The 16,554-nt window shown below is 47.6% G+C and overlaps 1 protein-coding gene across 1 annotated transcript in view; it reads right to left on the bottom strand.

Moving 5' to 3' along the window:
• Positions 1-477: 477 nt before the first annotated feature.
• LOC141073628 (phosphoglycerate kinase 1) overlaps positions 478-16,554 on the bottom strand; it is a 48,350-nt gene continuing 32,273 nt past the window's right edge. The window contains exons 9-11 of the mRNA XM_073560942.1: positions 2,926-3,103; positions 1,736-1,834; positions 478-940 (exon numbers count right to left, since the gene is read on the bottom strand). Coding sequence (XP_073417043.1) covers positions 900-940; positions 1,736-1,834; positions 2,926-3,103 — 318 coding nt within the window. The 3' untranslated portion in view covers positions 478-899. The remainder of the gene's footprint in view (positions 941-1,735; positions 1,835-2,925; positions 3,104-16,554) is intronic.

The raw sequence follows: 16,554 nt of genomic DNA on the forward strand, positions 1-16,554 counted from the left end.
AGGCCAAGAAAGGAAGAATTCTGCCAGGGTATTTAAACTTTTGAGCACAACTGTATGTTGCTCGTGCTGCTGTGAGCAGCCTGCATGGCCTAAATGCACTACCATGGTCTGCAGCTTTCTCAAGACTTGTCTCCCATTGAGCACATCTGGAACACCGGTTGGCAACTGCAAAGGGAGCTGCCAGCAGAAGATCTTCATTTGCCCAACTGCAACCATTGAGGCACAACTTTCCTCATACTCCTTAATAACCGCATTGCCAATGGCCAAAGCTGTAAGCGCAGTGATCTCTGGACGTGGTGTTCATACTCAATACATTGAGACCTATAAATGATTGAAAATTTTCATTCTATCGATCCTGTGACTTCAATAATTCCATAACTTTGTTTTCTTGTTTTTTCAAATGTTGATGAGTGTATATTGATATTTCAGATATATAAGCATCTCTTCCAACATCATAGAAATGACAGCTAGCCAGGATGAAAGGTGTAGGTCTTTATTTTGAGAAGATTGTACGGGGGGCACCCATGTAGTTTACGTAAACGGTGAATACATTTAACATGTGATGAATAGCACGGACCCCACAGACATCTACAGGGCAATATATATACATCTAGGAGCAAAGTAATGTACACCGCACACAAGGGGCCTAGCACATACTGCAACATGTTCTGTCCAGACGAGACAGAAATTGGGTAACGGGGGAGAGAAAGTGTGCACCCTTTCACTACTGACACAGACTGCAATGCACCAAGGCTGTCAAGTGAAGATCTTGATAACGGTTTGGGCAAGAACTGTAGGATTTTAGGGTAAAAGTGCTTGTGGTGCCAACTTTTATTCCCAAGGACATGACCCCAACCGTTCTCACTCAAGATGGTTTCCAATTCCATTTTATTCAATGGTTACACGTTACTCAGCGCATCCACACCAGGGAGGACTTTACCTGAAAGGAGAAGAACAGAAAGCTAGTCAGCTCGCACCTTACCAACAGGGAATATACAGCATTACATGCCACCATTTAGAGATTAGTGAAACTCATGAAAAACACTTTCGGGCAGATTGACCTGAATATAATTCAGTCCAAATCAATATTTTTAATTTATTTTTTTTTTTTTTTTTTTTTTTTTTATTTTTTTTATAATCTGAGGTCTCTCCAGACCCCAAAACTTCATAAATTTAGGGAAAGGGGTATTTAACAAACAAAGGGGAGAAGAAAAAAAAAAAAAAAAAAAAAAAAGTAAAAAGGATCAGTCATGTGCTCTTGGACCACCCCTTTTCTGTCTTGCACTTGCTCTTCAGTCCAGATCTTCAGGAGCAGATGATGCCTCGATACACCCCGCAAGACCTAACCAGCGTCGAAGGATCTGGACCGAAGACAGTTTCCAAGGTAGGGGAAGACGTAGTGGGGGGGGGGGGGGGGGGGGGGAACAGTGGCAGCAGCGATTGACTAGCAGGTTTAATCTATAGTAAATTTACAAACCCTTTTTAGCCTGATAAAGAAACAAACTGGATGGCGGCCACTTTGGATTTACACAAGTTTTGCAATCTTGCAAGATATGGTTTCATGAGCATTAGATTCTTTAAAAATCAATTTGCTAATCTTTAGTGCCGATTCAATACAAGGCCTGGTCGAGCCAAATGCAGCGGGAACAGCTCATCACGTTTATGCTCTGGCAAATTATATTCTTATCCCCTCATAGGAGGCATGAACACATGAGGAGACTGCTCATTGCCTTACCTTCAAGCAGCTCCAGACTAGCACCTCCTCCAGTGCTCACGTGGCTCACTTTGTCTTCAGTGTCCCATTTTGCACAACAGGTTGCCGTGTCTCCTCCACCTGTGGGCAGAGGAAAAACAGTAAGCAACAGAAGAAGGCTGGGGCTGCACGGCAATATCACGGCACAGTAGTCACTATGTGCCGCAGATAAATCACAGGTGAATGGGGAGGTGAGGCGCTAGGGCTTTGTGTAGTCCCAGTCTAAATTCATTAGGAACAGCTTAAAAAGGTTCAACGAGCAATGTAATAAATTAAGTTTAAATCTATTAAAAGATAAAAAAAAATTCTAAATACCTTTATGTAGTAGAAAGGTCTGCTACATCTAGTGCACCAGAAAAACAAAAAAAAAAAACAAAAAACCCATGTGTACAATAAAAGCTATACACACAATAGATATTATCCGGCCTAAAAATGTGTTATACTATACGTAATGTAGTTATACATATCAGGAATAAATTTATTTATTTTTTTTTTTTATTAACACAGCCACCTTGAATTGTCAGACTTTAGGACAGAAATGCCTGACCGTTTGCAATTGTTTGTTCAGTCTCCTCAGGGCTGTCTCTCATCATCCCTGCCCTTGTCAGGCTGACGGAGATGAATATTTAAAAGAAATATGGCGTTTTTCCTTGTCCCTTAGTGGTCCTGTCAGGTTGACAGAACCAAGGAATACAAGATCACGATGCCCGACAGGACTCCAGTCTGACGAATGTCTGCTGGAGACAGACGTCACTTCACATAACCCCTTACTGTGTGCCCTCTGAAATCTAAAACAATTTCCACACTGAAATAGGTGGCGGGTGCCATTTTTAAAATCTGGACGAAATGTACTAGACATAAGCATAAATTTTTTGCTAAATAAAGGCATTTAGAAAACTTAATATTTAAATGTATGTTATTACATTTCGCTCACAGAACCCCTTTAAGTGTTTCTCAAAATGTTCAATTATTGATTGTCAATCCTTTGGAAAGGGGACCGATATTAGATTGGTGGGCGTCTCTCTTGGCACTCCCACCGATTGGCTGGTTGTCACACTATGCCCTATTCACCTTGCACAAGGACAGACCATCCCTATTGTAGCTTTAAATAAAAACATTTAATGATAAAAATAAAATCAATTTAAAGGGAAACCCTATAACAGACAACTCACCAATGATGGTTATACAGCCCTTTCCTGTGACTTCCACCACTTTGTCCATAACGGCTTTAGTTCCTTTAGCAAACTTTTCCCACTCAAACACACCGACGGGGCCATTCCATACAATCTGCTTGGCTCTTCCCACAGCTTCCACAAATTGCTTCATACTTTCTGGACCACAGTCAAGACCCTGTACAGCGAGAGAATTTACAAAATCATTGCACTACATGACAGTCACCAAAAATAACTACACTGCTAAACAGTGCGCTAATATTAGGGGTTACTGTACAAGTAGTGCTAAACATCTGTAATGTGTCACCAGTAGTCTGCTGGGGCCCATAATATACACAGCAGGAGGTAAAGAGGCAAGCACACTCTTCTTCACTCCATACATTTCATAGTGTGCCACATTAAGGCAGTGTTCTCCCATAGACTCATTCCTTCTAGGAGAGAAAACCTCAGAGGCAGCGTCTCATTACATGGACCCTGCACAAACACGATTGCTGCATCCTGATCCCATGCCAGTGTTCAGGTCACAACCTCATATTGCGACGTTTCCCCATGTGCAAGTGCAGGGTTTACAATAGCGACTATTGCATGTAAAGAATGGGACAACGGGAAATCTCTCCCTCTATCAAGACATCGGCTCCCCATAGCGCGATTGCAGGATGCCAATGGCTGCTCTGGCAATTAGAGGCCTAACAATGGCCTGCTATAGATCAAACCCTGCTAGGCCTGCCAGAGGCATAAGCCATTAGACTTTTGTCCTCCTTCATTAGCCCTTAATGCAAAAACACATACCGTACATACTCATGTATAAGCTGAGTTTTTCAGCACATTTTTGTGTGCTGATAACACCCCCCTCAAGCTTATACACGAGTCAATTGTCCCAGAAAGCCGTGGGGGAGGGGGAGCAGCGGGAGACAGAGGCAGGAGCTGGCGGCTGTGGCTAAAGACTGAGCTGCTGCTAAAGAGAAATGAATATTAATTTCTCTTACAGCGCTCACAGTGACACCCGCAGCTGCCGGCTTCCAGAAGACCTCCTACTCACCCTCCTGCGTGCCCTCGCAGCATCTCGTTGGTCCTGGCGCCCTCACAGCATCTCGCTGGTCCCGGCGCTGGAAGCTCTTCCTGTGCCAAGCGATCACATGGCCCCGCTCATTAAGGTAATGAATATGCACACCTCTCCAGTCCCATAGGCGTGGAGGGAATATTCATTACCTTAATGAGCGGGCCACATGATCGCTCGGCACAGGAAGAGCTGCTGCGAGGTCACGTGGAAGGCAAGTAGGGTTTTTTTTTTTTAATAGGAAACATTCGTACAAGGATAGGGGAGCCATGCATACCAGGCCAGGGACAAGGGAGCCATACATAGCCGGCTTATACTTGAGTCAATAAGCTTACCCAGTTTTCCGTGGCAAAATTAGGGGCCTCGGCTTATACTCGAGTATATACAGCACATAGTAATTGCGGGGTAGTTGCATGGAGAGGGATCAGAAGCTGATCTCTCTCCACACAGTAGATACTCAAGCATCGCCTACTGTATCCTCACCCATCCCTTGTAGATTGAGAGCCCTCGCAGGCAGGGTCCTCTCTCCTCCTGTAACAGTTGTGACGTGTATTGTTTAAGAATACTGTATTTGTTTTTATTATGTATACCCCTCACATGTTAAGCAGGGCTGTGGAGTCGGTAAGCCAATCCTGCGACTCCCGACTCCTCAATTTCCCTTACACCGACTCAGACTCCACGACTCCCACATATATTGCTTATATTTAAGTGAAAAATTTATTGTAGTACAATGTGGACAGACATTTAATCATTTTTATGATACAATAATCAAGATATATATTATGTTCTATTTATTGGAATACAACACTAATAAATTGTAAATATATATATATATATATATATATATATATATATATATATATATATATATATATATATATATATACACATATACATATATACACACACACACACACACTCTCTGTAATAAACTAAGTGGCAAAAAAAGAGTTTTCAACAAAAACATACTAAATAACATTTGTGCAGTCTATGAATTTGTTGTAGGAAATAGAATTGCCTCCATCAGACCCTCCTTCATAGATGACCTCAAATCTGACCTAATAATTTTAAGGCTAGAGAACAACCTCTCTACACTAACTTGGTGTCATGTCGGACACTGTTCACACCAGGGTGTCCGGCAGACAGCGGTAATACCCTGTTGGGTATTCTGTTCCAGTCGGGATAGGGTTAACCAGGTTGTCATGCTGGCTGAGGGCTGGGCCACGCCCTTGGTCTTTAAATAGTTCGTCCTGAGTATGGGCGTCGCCGACTATAGCTTTAGCCTAGTGCTAGCAATACCGGTCAGCAGTGGTGGTGTTGGAGCGTCTGATATCTGGTGCAGTATATCCCTCAGTGGTTCTTTCTCCAATCTGTTTTATATATATTTGGTTGCCCTTGCACATTATTGTATTCCCTTGTGTATTAACACTGTGGTGTTTCTTTTACCCCTGTCCATACGTATTTGTGGGGTCTGGTGTCTGGTCCCCTCACTGGGTGGAGGGTGGTGGGTTCAGCTTAGGGCTGGACAGGAGACAGGGACAGGGTGGAGGCTCAGGCAGGCACACCTTCAGTGTAAACCCTGGGTAGAGGGACAGACAGGGTTCCCCTAGTCTGTGGGACATCGCAGGGGTCCCGGGGTTTTTGCCTAAAGTAACCTAGGCATACCATGACATTATAGTCGGCCCAAATAATAAAGTGAAGAAAAAAAAAAAAAAAGTATAGATAGGGAATATAGGGGTTACTTACTATGGATCCTATACTTTCCCTAACCAAGCAGCTGGAGGCTCTATCCATACAGGTCACTGAACTCAGGGGGGCGGTCCAGCAACACGGCCTGTCAGCTCCCGCAGTACCTGCTGAGGCTGCAGCCAGGGCAGCTGAGCCCAAGTTTCCCCTTCCTGAACGATTTGCTGGTGATCGTGGTAAGTTCACGGTGTTTCGTGAATCATGCAAATTGTATTTCCGTATGCGTCCACATTCCTCAGGTAATGAGGCTCAACGCGTGGGCTTGGTGATTTCTTTGCTGAGTGGTGATCCACAGGCTTGGGCCTTTTCACTCCCTTCAGACTCACCGGCATTTGAATCTGTAGATTTTTTTTTTTCTCTGCTCTGGGTTTGATCTATGACGATCCGCATAGATTAGCAGAGTCTAAGATACGCTCACTGCTACAGGGTGATCGACCAGCTGAGGATTACTGCACGGAATTCCGGCGCTGGGCGGTGGACACGCAATGGAATGACCCTGCGCTTAGAAGTCAATTTTTGCATGGGGTTTCTGGAAGGGTTAAACAGACTCTCCTAATGTACGAGACTCCAGCCTCTCTGGAGGCTGCGATGGCACTTGTAGTACGCATAGACCGACGTCTCCGTCAAGGGGCGCTGGTTTCGTTGCCTCCGGGAGGTGGGGGAGTGGTCGGTGAGGTTGCCGCGGGTGAATCCGTGGAACCCATGCAGATCGCTGGTATAGCACAGTCACCGAGTAACAAGCCTAAACGTCCTTGGCACAGAAGGCAGGGGCTCTGTTTTTTTTGTGGCAAAGGAGGACATTTTATTAACGCTTGCCCCCTGGTACCTAAGAAGGGCGCGCCGGCGGAAAACTGATAGGCTCAGAGGGTTTGGAGGAGTCTAGTCTGAGCCTTTGTGTATCCTCCGTCATGGTTTCCCAGTGTATGCTCCCTGCTAGGGTGGTACTTGGGGGGCAAATGCTCTCTATTACAGTATTTATTGATAGTGGCTTAGCTGCCAATCTCATTGATGAGAGGTTCGCACATACAGCGGGATTTCCGGTGGAGAAATTGCCGAACCCCATCCGGGTGGTTACCATCAATGCTTCCCCGTTGTCTCAAGGGGAGATCACAGAGTGTGTGTTGGATATACAACTCCACATCGGAGTATTACACTCAGAGCGGGTAACTTGTAAGGTGCTTAGTAACTTACCGGCTCAGATGGTTCTGGGCTTTCCATGGTTGTCAATGCATAATCCTGTTATTGATTGGAAGACCCAGGACATAATTCAGTGGAGCAGGGAGTGTCAGGAGAGGTGCCTGGCTACATGTATTTCCGCTTTGACCCCCAGTATCCCGGAGCCGTTGCTGGATTATGCAGATGTATTTTCTGAGAAGGGTTGTTCGGAACTACCACCGCATCGCCCCTATGACTGTGCTATTAGGTTGAAACCAGGGGCCAAGTTACCTAAAGCTAGAATGTTTAATATCTCAGGTCCCGAGAGGCTAGCCATCAAGGAATACATTGCGGATAGCCTGAGCAAGGGTCATATTAGACCTTCCTCTACTCCTCTGGCTGCTGGCTTCTTCTTTGTTAAAAAGAAGGATGGCGGTTTACGCCCGTGTCTGGATTTCAGAGAACTCAACCAGATTACGGTCCGTGATCCTTACCCTATGCCACTTATACCCGATTTATTCAACCAAGTGGTTGGTGCCAGGTGGTTCTCCAAACTGGACCTCAGGGGGGCGTACAATCTTATAAGAGTCCATCAGGGGGATGAGTGGAAGACAGCGTTCAATACCCCTGAGGGTCACTTTGAGAGTTTGGTAATGCCGTTTGGGTTGACTATGTCACCGGCGGTCTTTCAACACTTCATTAATGATGTCTTCTCTCAGTTGTTGGGGAGGTTCGTTATAATTTATCTTGACGACATCCTCATTTTCTCTCGCGACCATGATACACAGAGCATGTTAGACAGGTTCTGCAGTTGCTCAGAGAGAACAGGCTCTATGTCAAGCTTGAAAAATGTGTGTTTTTCATACAGGAGCTACCGTTCTTGGGTTATATAATCTCCGCCTCAGGTTTTAAGATGGACACCGCAAAGGTGCAGGCGGTACTACATTGGGATCGGCCTGATAATCTTAAGGCGCTTCAGCGATTTCTTGGCTTCTCCAATTACTATAGGAAATTTATTAAGAACTTCTCTAGGATTGCCAAACCACTGACTGACATGACTAAGAAGGGTACCGACTTTTCTGACTGGTCTGAGCCTGCGGTACAGGCGTTTGAATTCCTCAAGAATAGTTTTGCCTCAGCGCCCACTCTGGTGCAGCCCGATGTCTCCTTACCGTTTGTCGTGGAGGTGGATGCGTCGGAGGTTGGAGTGGGGGCTGTACTGTCTCAGGGCCCTTCTTGGGCCAAGTTGCATCCGTGTGCCTTCTTCTCCAAGAAGCTGTCGCCTGCGGAGCGTAATTATGATATTGGCAACAGGGAACTATTGGCCATCAAATTGGCATTTGAGGAGTGGCGACACTTCTTGGAGGGGGCTGTTCATCAGATTACTGTGATAACCGACCATAAGAATTTGCTTTATTTAGAATCTGCTAAGCGCCTGTCCTCCAGACAGGCTCGCTGGGCATTATTCTTCACCCGGTTCAACTTCATTGTAACCTATCGACCTGGGTCGAAGAATTTTAAGGCAGACGCTTTATCCAGGCGTTTTCCTGGTGGAGAGTCATGTGAAGAGCCGGTGCCTATTCTCCAAAAGGGTGTGGTGGTATCTGCCATCATGACAGAGATTGAGGCAGAGATTGCGGAGGCTCAGGAGGTGGTACCGCCGGGGTTGCCTGCTAATAAATCTTTTGTGCCGCTACATCTACGCTCTAGAGTGTTGGGCGAACATCACGACACGGTACTGGCAGGTCATCCAGGGGTTAAGAGCACTCTGGAACTGGTGTCGCGTCGTTTTTGGTGGCCTAAAATCCGGCAGGATGTGGCCTCATATGTGGCTGCCTGTACCACGTGCGCACGGGCCAAGACTCCTCGTTCCCGTCCCGCTGGTAGCTTGCAGCCTCTCGGGGTGCCCAGTAAGCCATGGACTGAGATTTCCATGGATTTTATTACTGACTTGCCCGCCTCGGCAGGGAACTCGGTCATTTTGGTAATTGTTGATAGGTTCTCCAAAATGTCACATTTCGTTGCTTTACAGTCTCTGCCCAATGCTAAGACTCTTGCTCAGATATTTATTCGCGAGGTGGTCAGACTTCATGGTGTCCCGTCTGACATGGTGTCTGATCGAGGTACGCAGTTTGTGGCAAAGTTTTGGAGAGCTTTTTGTTCTCGCCTTGGAATCAAATTCTCATTCATCGGCTTTCCACCCTCAGTCGAATGGACAGACTGAGCGGATGAACCAAAACCTGGAGCAATACTTGCGCTGCTTTATTTCCGACAATCAGGAAGAGTGGTCAGCGTTTCTTCCTCTAGCAGAATTCACAATAAACAACCATTGCCAGGAATCGTCTGGGGAATCTCCTTTTTTTGTGTGTATGGTCAACATCCTCAATTTTGCACCTTGCGTCAGGGGTGCTCAGTTGGCGTCCCTGAGGAGGACCAGTTGGGAGCTCAATTGTCGTCTGTTTGGAGGAGAGTCAAGCAGCGCTTGTTGAAGGTGGGTTCCAGGTACAAAAGGGTGGCTGACTGCAGACGTGTGCCAGGTCCGGACCTGTGTGTGGGTGATTGGGTGTGGTTATCTACTAGGAACATTAAGCTCAAGATACCGTCACTTAAGTTGGGTCCCAGGTTCATTGGCCCATTTAGAATCTCCGCAGTGATCAACCCCGTGGCATTTCGTTTGGAGTTGCCGGCTGTGTATAAGATTCATAATGTATTTCACAAAGCATTGCTAAAGAAGGTCGTGGGTTTGGTGGATGGTTCCCCCGGGCCACCACCTCCCGTCTTGGTGGATGGCGCGTTGGAATTTGAGGTGTCAAAAGTGGTGGACTCTAGGGTTGTTCGTCGCACTCTACAGTACCTGGTCCACTGGCGTGGCTATGGTCCTGAGGAGAGGACATGGGTGCCGGCCTCTGACATTCATGCTGATCGACTGGTTACTATGTTCCATCATCGCCATCCGGAAAAGCCAGGTCCTCGACATGGTGAGGTTCCGGAGGTCCCTCGTAGAAGGCGGGGTACTGTCATGTCGGACACTGTTCACACCAGGGTGTCCGGCAGACAGCGGTAATACCCTGTTGGGTATTCTGTTCCAGTCGGGATAGGGTTAACCAGGTTGTCATGCTGGCTGAGGGCTGGGCCACGCCCTTGGTCTTTAAATAGTTCGTCCTGAGTATGGGCGTCGCCGACTATAGCTTTAGCCTAGTGCTAGCAATACCGGTCAGCAGTGGTGGTGTTGGAGCGTCTGATATCTGGTGCAGTATATCCCTCAGTGGTTCTTTCTCCAATCTGTTTTATATATATTTGGTTGCCCTTGCACGTTATTGTATTCCCTTGTGTATTAACTGTGTGGTGTTTCTTTTACCCCTGTCCATACGTATTTGTGGGGTCTGGTGTCTGGTCCCCTCACTGGGTGGAGGGAGGTGGGTTCAGCTTAGGGCTGGACAGGAGACAGGGACAGGGTGGAGGCTCAGGCAGGCACACCTTCAGTGTAAACCCTGGGTAGAGGGACAGACAGGGTTCCCCTAGTCTGAGGGACATCGCAGGGGTCCCGGGGTTTTTGCCTAAAGTAACCTAGGCATACCATGACACTTGGGTTGGAGGCAAAGCTGTAACCACATGGGCAACATCTCTAACAATTTCCAGGTATAAAGCAATTGCCTCATGCACAGTCAGTTTTGATGAACGGTTGAATTTTTCTATTTCTTTGAGATCAAGTGAGACATTTTGCTGAAATATAGTCATTCTGTTTGCTATAGGAGACGGAGTGAAATCTTTTTCCTTGCAGCAATGCTTTGCCTGCTCCATGTCATCCAAATACTTGTCAAAGTCAAACTCCTCATCTGATGATGAAGATATGGCAGCAGTAGCACTGTCAGGACCCAGGTCCTCTTGCGCCTGGCAGTCCTGCTGAAGGCCACTCATCCTAACTGCTACCTCAGTCAGAGCTTCTTTTTCTTTAGTAAGCTGTTGATCATCAAGCAGTATACGATGACTAGGGTCCACATAAACAGCTGCCAGAAAATTTTTATTTTCCAATAGCTGTGGCTCTCCCCATTTCATTGAAGCAGAAATGCAATCTGCGATTAAACCGCCTCTTTGGGTTAGGCAAAATAGCAAGTTCTTGCACTCCCTTATGAAAATGCCAGGAGTTAAATCCTCAGCTTGTAATTTTTCTCTAGCAACCTACCACGACAGCATAGGAGGAGGTAGTCTCCACACCCTAATGGGGGACAGGAAGCACGAGAGGATAAATGGTCCCTCCCACCTCCCTCTCACCAGTGTCTTTCCTGTCCCCCATGGGGCATGGAGAGGTCTGGTGTGCTGTGTGGCCGGCTGCTACAGCATACCTGGAAATTCAAAGCCGGGCAGTGGTGGTCGGTGGCGCTGCCTCCCCTCCTCCGTTCTGCTCCTGCCTTCTGATGAATCCGGGAACGCTCCTGGCCCTCCCGTGCTCCCCTATGGGGAGTAAAGCGGGCCAGTGATCCCTGGCCGGAGGCCTCCCGCAGCTCTCCGGTCTCTCCTCCTCCCCTGCGTGCTGTGCGGCTCCCGGAAGGGACGTCACGCGCGGGTATGTGGAGGTCACGCTGTCATGGAGGTCCCCATCCTGCTGATTGCACTGAGGGCGGAGTTAACCTGTTATTAACCCACCGGAAGACACCGACAGGTAAGGTAATCCCCTGATGTCATGGACGGTTCTTCCTGCCCTGCGTCTGCAGAGCCCAGCGCTGCCCCGGCCACAGTAAGTGTACCTGGGGTGGGTCCTAGTGGTGCGATTCGGGATAGAGATCCTCAAAAATACTTCTCCCCCTCTTTTATAGGGAGAAAAGTCCGCCCATAAAAGCACCAATACCTCCAGCAAATCGGCCAAATGCAGTATGAGAAATTGGGAGAAAAAGCTATGTCAGGCATGCACGGATAAGGTGGTCAGGGCTGAACACCCGTCATTAATCGACGAGATCCGCAGCTTGGTCACTCATCAGGTTCAGACCTCTTTAACCACCCTGTCCCCCCCCCCCCTCCAACTCCACCCCTGCCGAGTATGGGCTCACCACCTTCAAAGAAACGGAGGATTCGAGTGGAGGATTCAGAGTCCGAATCAGATAGATCATATAATTCAGGCTCTGAAAATTGGGAGCAACCGGGAACCTCGACGCTAGAAAGTACCTCCTTTCCACGGAATATGTGGAGGAGTTGATCAGCGCAGTACGTGCCACTATGGGCCTAGAAGAGGAACCTGTCACGCAGACAGCACAGGATCGCATGTTTCGGGGATATGAAGGACCCAAACAAGCAGGCTTTCCAATTCATAAAAGCATAGCAGATATGATCTCCAAGGAATGGGAGTACCCAGAAAAACGCTACTCAGCCCCTTCAGAACTCTGACAGATTTCCCCTGGAGGGAGAGGAGTTTAAATGAGACATCCCGAAGGTCGACGTCCAGGTGGCAAGAGTGGTAAAAAGACGGTTCTGGAAAAAGCCACGGACAAAAAGAAAGTGCTTCCAGAGCACAGAACCACAAGAAAACGTCTTTTTTGAGCCCCCCAGAGTCAGTCATCCCAGCCACGAGGGAAGGGAAAGACAGGAAGATGGAGCTACGCTAAAGGGAGGGCCAGAAACATCCTGGTTCCCAAGCAGCAGCAGCCCCAAGAAAAGCAATGACTCGATCCTGGTGGGGGGGGGGGGGGGGGGGCTTTCGAGGTTCCTTTCTTGCTTGGCAGTTGATTTCCAACAGCCCCTGGGTCCTCAGTGTGATCAGAGAGGGCCTACCACTAGAACTCGAATCCTCTCCCCCGCGGGGTATAACAGTTACCTCCCTACCATCTTGGGAGACTCCAGCTCTAAATTCCGGCATTCAGCAGCTCCTACAGTCAAATGCCATCTCTCATGTCCCTGTGGAGGAACAAGGAAGGGGACATTATTCCAGATTGTTCCTAATAAAGAAGCCCACAGGGGAGGCAAGAATAATAAACCTGAAAGGCCTCAACCGACAAATTGCATACCACAAATTCAAGATGGAGTCGGTAAAGACCGCCATTCCCCTGATGGGGCCGTCTTACTTTATGGCAACTGTAGATCTGAAGGACGCTTATTTCCACATCCCCATCCTTCCCACAGGAAGTATCTGAGATTTGCAATCCATCAAGGTTCAGAAGTAAGACACTTTCAGTACAACGTGCTTCCCTTTGGAATATCTTCTGCCCCTCGAGTATTCTCCAGGGTCATGATGGAGGCTGTGTCCCACATCAGAAGCCAGGGCATATGTATTGTACCCTACCTCGACGACTTACTGTTAATAGGAGCCTCCTACCAGACCCTGGAATTCCAGGTGACTCAGACTCTGGATATTCTCCAGTCATTAGGATGGATCCCGAGTGAAAAAAAAAAAAAAAAAAAAAAAAAAAACACACACCACACACAAATCCAACCCTCACAGGAGGTAAAGTTCTTAGGGATCCTGCTAGATTCAAAGAATCACATGTCCTTCCTCCCCGAGGAACATCAGAGATCCATATCGAGGATCTCAAAGTTCAGATAACAGTGGTTCCCGACCCCGAGGTCAGCCATGTCCATACTAGGGTCGATGACCTCCTGCATCCAGTCGGTGCCGTGGGCACAGGCCCACTCCAGAACACTCCAGTCCCATATCCTAGGGAAATGGAACAGGAATCACACCTGCTTGAACAAAAAGGTTCAGACTCCAGGAATAGCAAGAGCCTTCGCTAGCATGGTGGATGGACCACGAAAACCTACGCAAGGGAATCAGCTGGTCTCAGACCCCCTTAGTCACGGTAACAGATGCCAGCAAAAAAGGCTGGGGAGCTGTAGTATCTCGACACCCATTCCAAGGGTTATGGAGCCAGAAAATGACCGCAAGATCCTCAAACTTCGGGGAACTGAAAGCAGTGGAGGAAGCTCTACTGGCAGCAAAACACCTGGTTCAGAGCCAGCATATCAGAGTCTACTCGGCTAATGTAACAGTGGCCCATCTCAGGCACCAGGGGGGCACAAGATCCAAAGACTTTGAGCGCCTTTCAGGCCGAATATTTGCTTGGGCCGAAAGACACCTCCATTCCCTGAAGGCAATCTACCTAAAAGGTACCGCCAATCTCCAGGCAGATTTCCTGAGCAGAAAACACATCCAGCCTGGCGAGTGGACCCTGAACAAGAGAATCTTTCAAAAACTAGTCGACAGGTGGGGCCTCCCGGAGGTGGATCTATTCGCCTCGGGAGAGAATGCTTAAGTAGGAAACTGCTTCTCCCTGAACCCCAGGGACAGGTCCTTGGGAGTGGATACCTTTACCCACAGGTGGAAGTTCCATCTAGCATATGCCTTCCCGCCAATTCCAATCCTTGCCGCTACCCTGAGGAAGATTCGGGAAGATCAAACCCCAACCATTCTAGTAGCTCCGCTATGGCCAAAGAGGAGCTGGTACTCGCTAATCACAGACCTACGGGTAGACGGACCATTCGTCCTACCCAAAGAAGACGACCTTCTCTTGCAGGGCCTTCTACATCACCCAATCCTCCGGGGAATGAAATTAGCGGCCTGGTTACTGAGACCCAGGTCTTAAGGGCCAGGGGGCCATTAGAGGCGGTAATAAGAACCCTCCAGAAATCTTGGAAACCGGTCACCATCGCTATACATAAAATATGGAAGAAGTTCTCTTCATGGTGTCTGCCAGATTTACCTGACCCAGAGAACCCCAACATTTCCCGTATCCTGGATTTCTTACAGAGGGGGCTAGAGCTAGGTCTAAAACCTAGCACACTGAAAGTACAGGTGTTAGCATTAAGTTCTATGTTTGACTGTGACTTGGCCAACCACAGGTGGATAAGAAGATTCATAACAGCCACTAGGCTACATCCAAAGAAAATAATTGCTGTTCAAACATGGGACTTGAATGTGGTACTTACAGGACTCACCCAATCACCATTCAAGCCCCTGTCATCCTGCACTCTTCAGCTCCTTTCCTGTAAAGCAGCCTTCCTTATAGCCATAACCTCAGCAAGGCGAGTAGGAGAACTCCAAGCTCTTTCGGTTAGGGAACCTTACCTATCCATTAGAGACGATTCCATAGTTCTCTCTTGATCCATCTTTTTTACCGAAGGTTGTGTCTGGCTTCCATAGATCTCAAAATATAGTTCTTCCTTCATTCTGCCAGAACCCAGCAAACACCAAAGAGGAGGCGTTTCACACGCTGGATGTAAGACGTATAATTCTCCACTACCTGGAGCATACCAAACCCTATAGAATCGACCACAACTTATTTATCCGTACCTCTGGTCCAAACAGAGGGAAAAAGGTGGCAAAGAACACCATTGCCAATTGGATTAGAAGGGCTATCTCTGAAGCTTACCTGGCACAAAATATCACTCCCCCTGTAGGGATCAAGGCGCATTCAACACGATCTACCTCATGGGCTGAAAGGGCAGGCGCATCTTCAGAGCAGATTTGTAAGGCAGCAACTTGGTCCTCCTTACATACCTTTACTAAACACTATAGATTAGACCTCGTATCCAACAGGGATCTAGTCTTTGGCCGAAAAGTTCTTCAGGCCGTTGTTCCCCCCCCCAGTTCAGTATAGGTTGTTATGCCTCCTATGCTGTCGTGGAAGGTTGCTAGAGAAAATAGAATTAGACTTACCGGTAATTCGGTTTCTAGAAACCTTCCACGACACCACTATTTCCCTCCCTGTATTCTTGGACAAAATTCTGAGAATCTTAAGGTAACCGGTGCTATGGTAATCAGTTAAAAGTCACTGGTGAGAGGGAGGTGGGAGGGACCTTTTAACCTCTCGTGCTTCCTGTCCCCCATTAGGGTGTGGAGACGACCTCCTCCTATGCTGTCATGGAAGGTTTCTAGAAACCGAATTACCGGTAAGTCCAATTCTATTTTTAGTCACGGTAAATGGGTGATTAATCAATTCCTTCAATTCAGCCACCTGTGTCCATTGACCTTCATTTAGGGTTAAGGCCCCGTCACACACAGCGATCTCGCCAGCGATATATATGCTTCAAACATGATAAGTACAATTAAACTGATGAATGAGAGTAATGAACAACAGATAGAAGAAAATTTAGGATTCAGTATGTTTTAGATGGAAGGCCACAGTGCTGTTCATGTAACTGAGGAACAAACATTACAACAGAACAGCAAAATTATACTGTAGAAATAGATCTTGTTGAAGCTGCTTCAAAACACTGATGCAGGGAGCTGGTAACTAAGGTACACATCGGGTTTCTAAGGGGCGTGCATCACTTAGAAACCCGATGTGTACCTTGGTTACCAGCTCCCTGCATCAGCGCGCTGGTAACTAAGGTACACATCGGGTTTCTAGGCGCTGCGCGCCCCTTAGAAACCCTGTGTTTACCCTAGTTACCAGCTCCTGCTCGCTGGTCTCCCGCAGCAATGTGTGCTGGCCAGCGACCCCAAAAATGTCCAAAGGTTTCTACAGCCATCAGCGATACCCGGCAGGGGGGCCAGTCGCTGATACCTGTCACACACAGCGATCTCGCTGGCGAGATCGCTGTTGCGTCACAAAACTTGTGGCTCAGCAGCGATCTCGCTATGTGTGACGGGGGCTTTAGGCAATATTAGCCAGCAATCATTTGTAATGGTTTACAGCACACCGATTGTGGAGTTACTGTGGGGCTCTAAGTATTTGACTCTTTAT

The sequence above is a fragment of the Dendrobates tinctorius genome, unplaced genomic scaffold (assembly GCF_039654945.1).
Source record: "Dendrobates tinctorius isolate UK_male_01 unplaced genomic scaffold, ASM3965494v1 ptg000309l, whole genome shotgun sequence".
Taxonomy (NCBI): domain Eukaryota; kingdom Metazoa; phylum Chordata; class Amphibia; order Anura; family Dendrobatidae; genus Dendrobates; species Dendrobates tinctorius.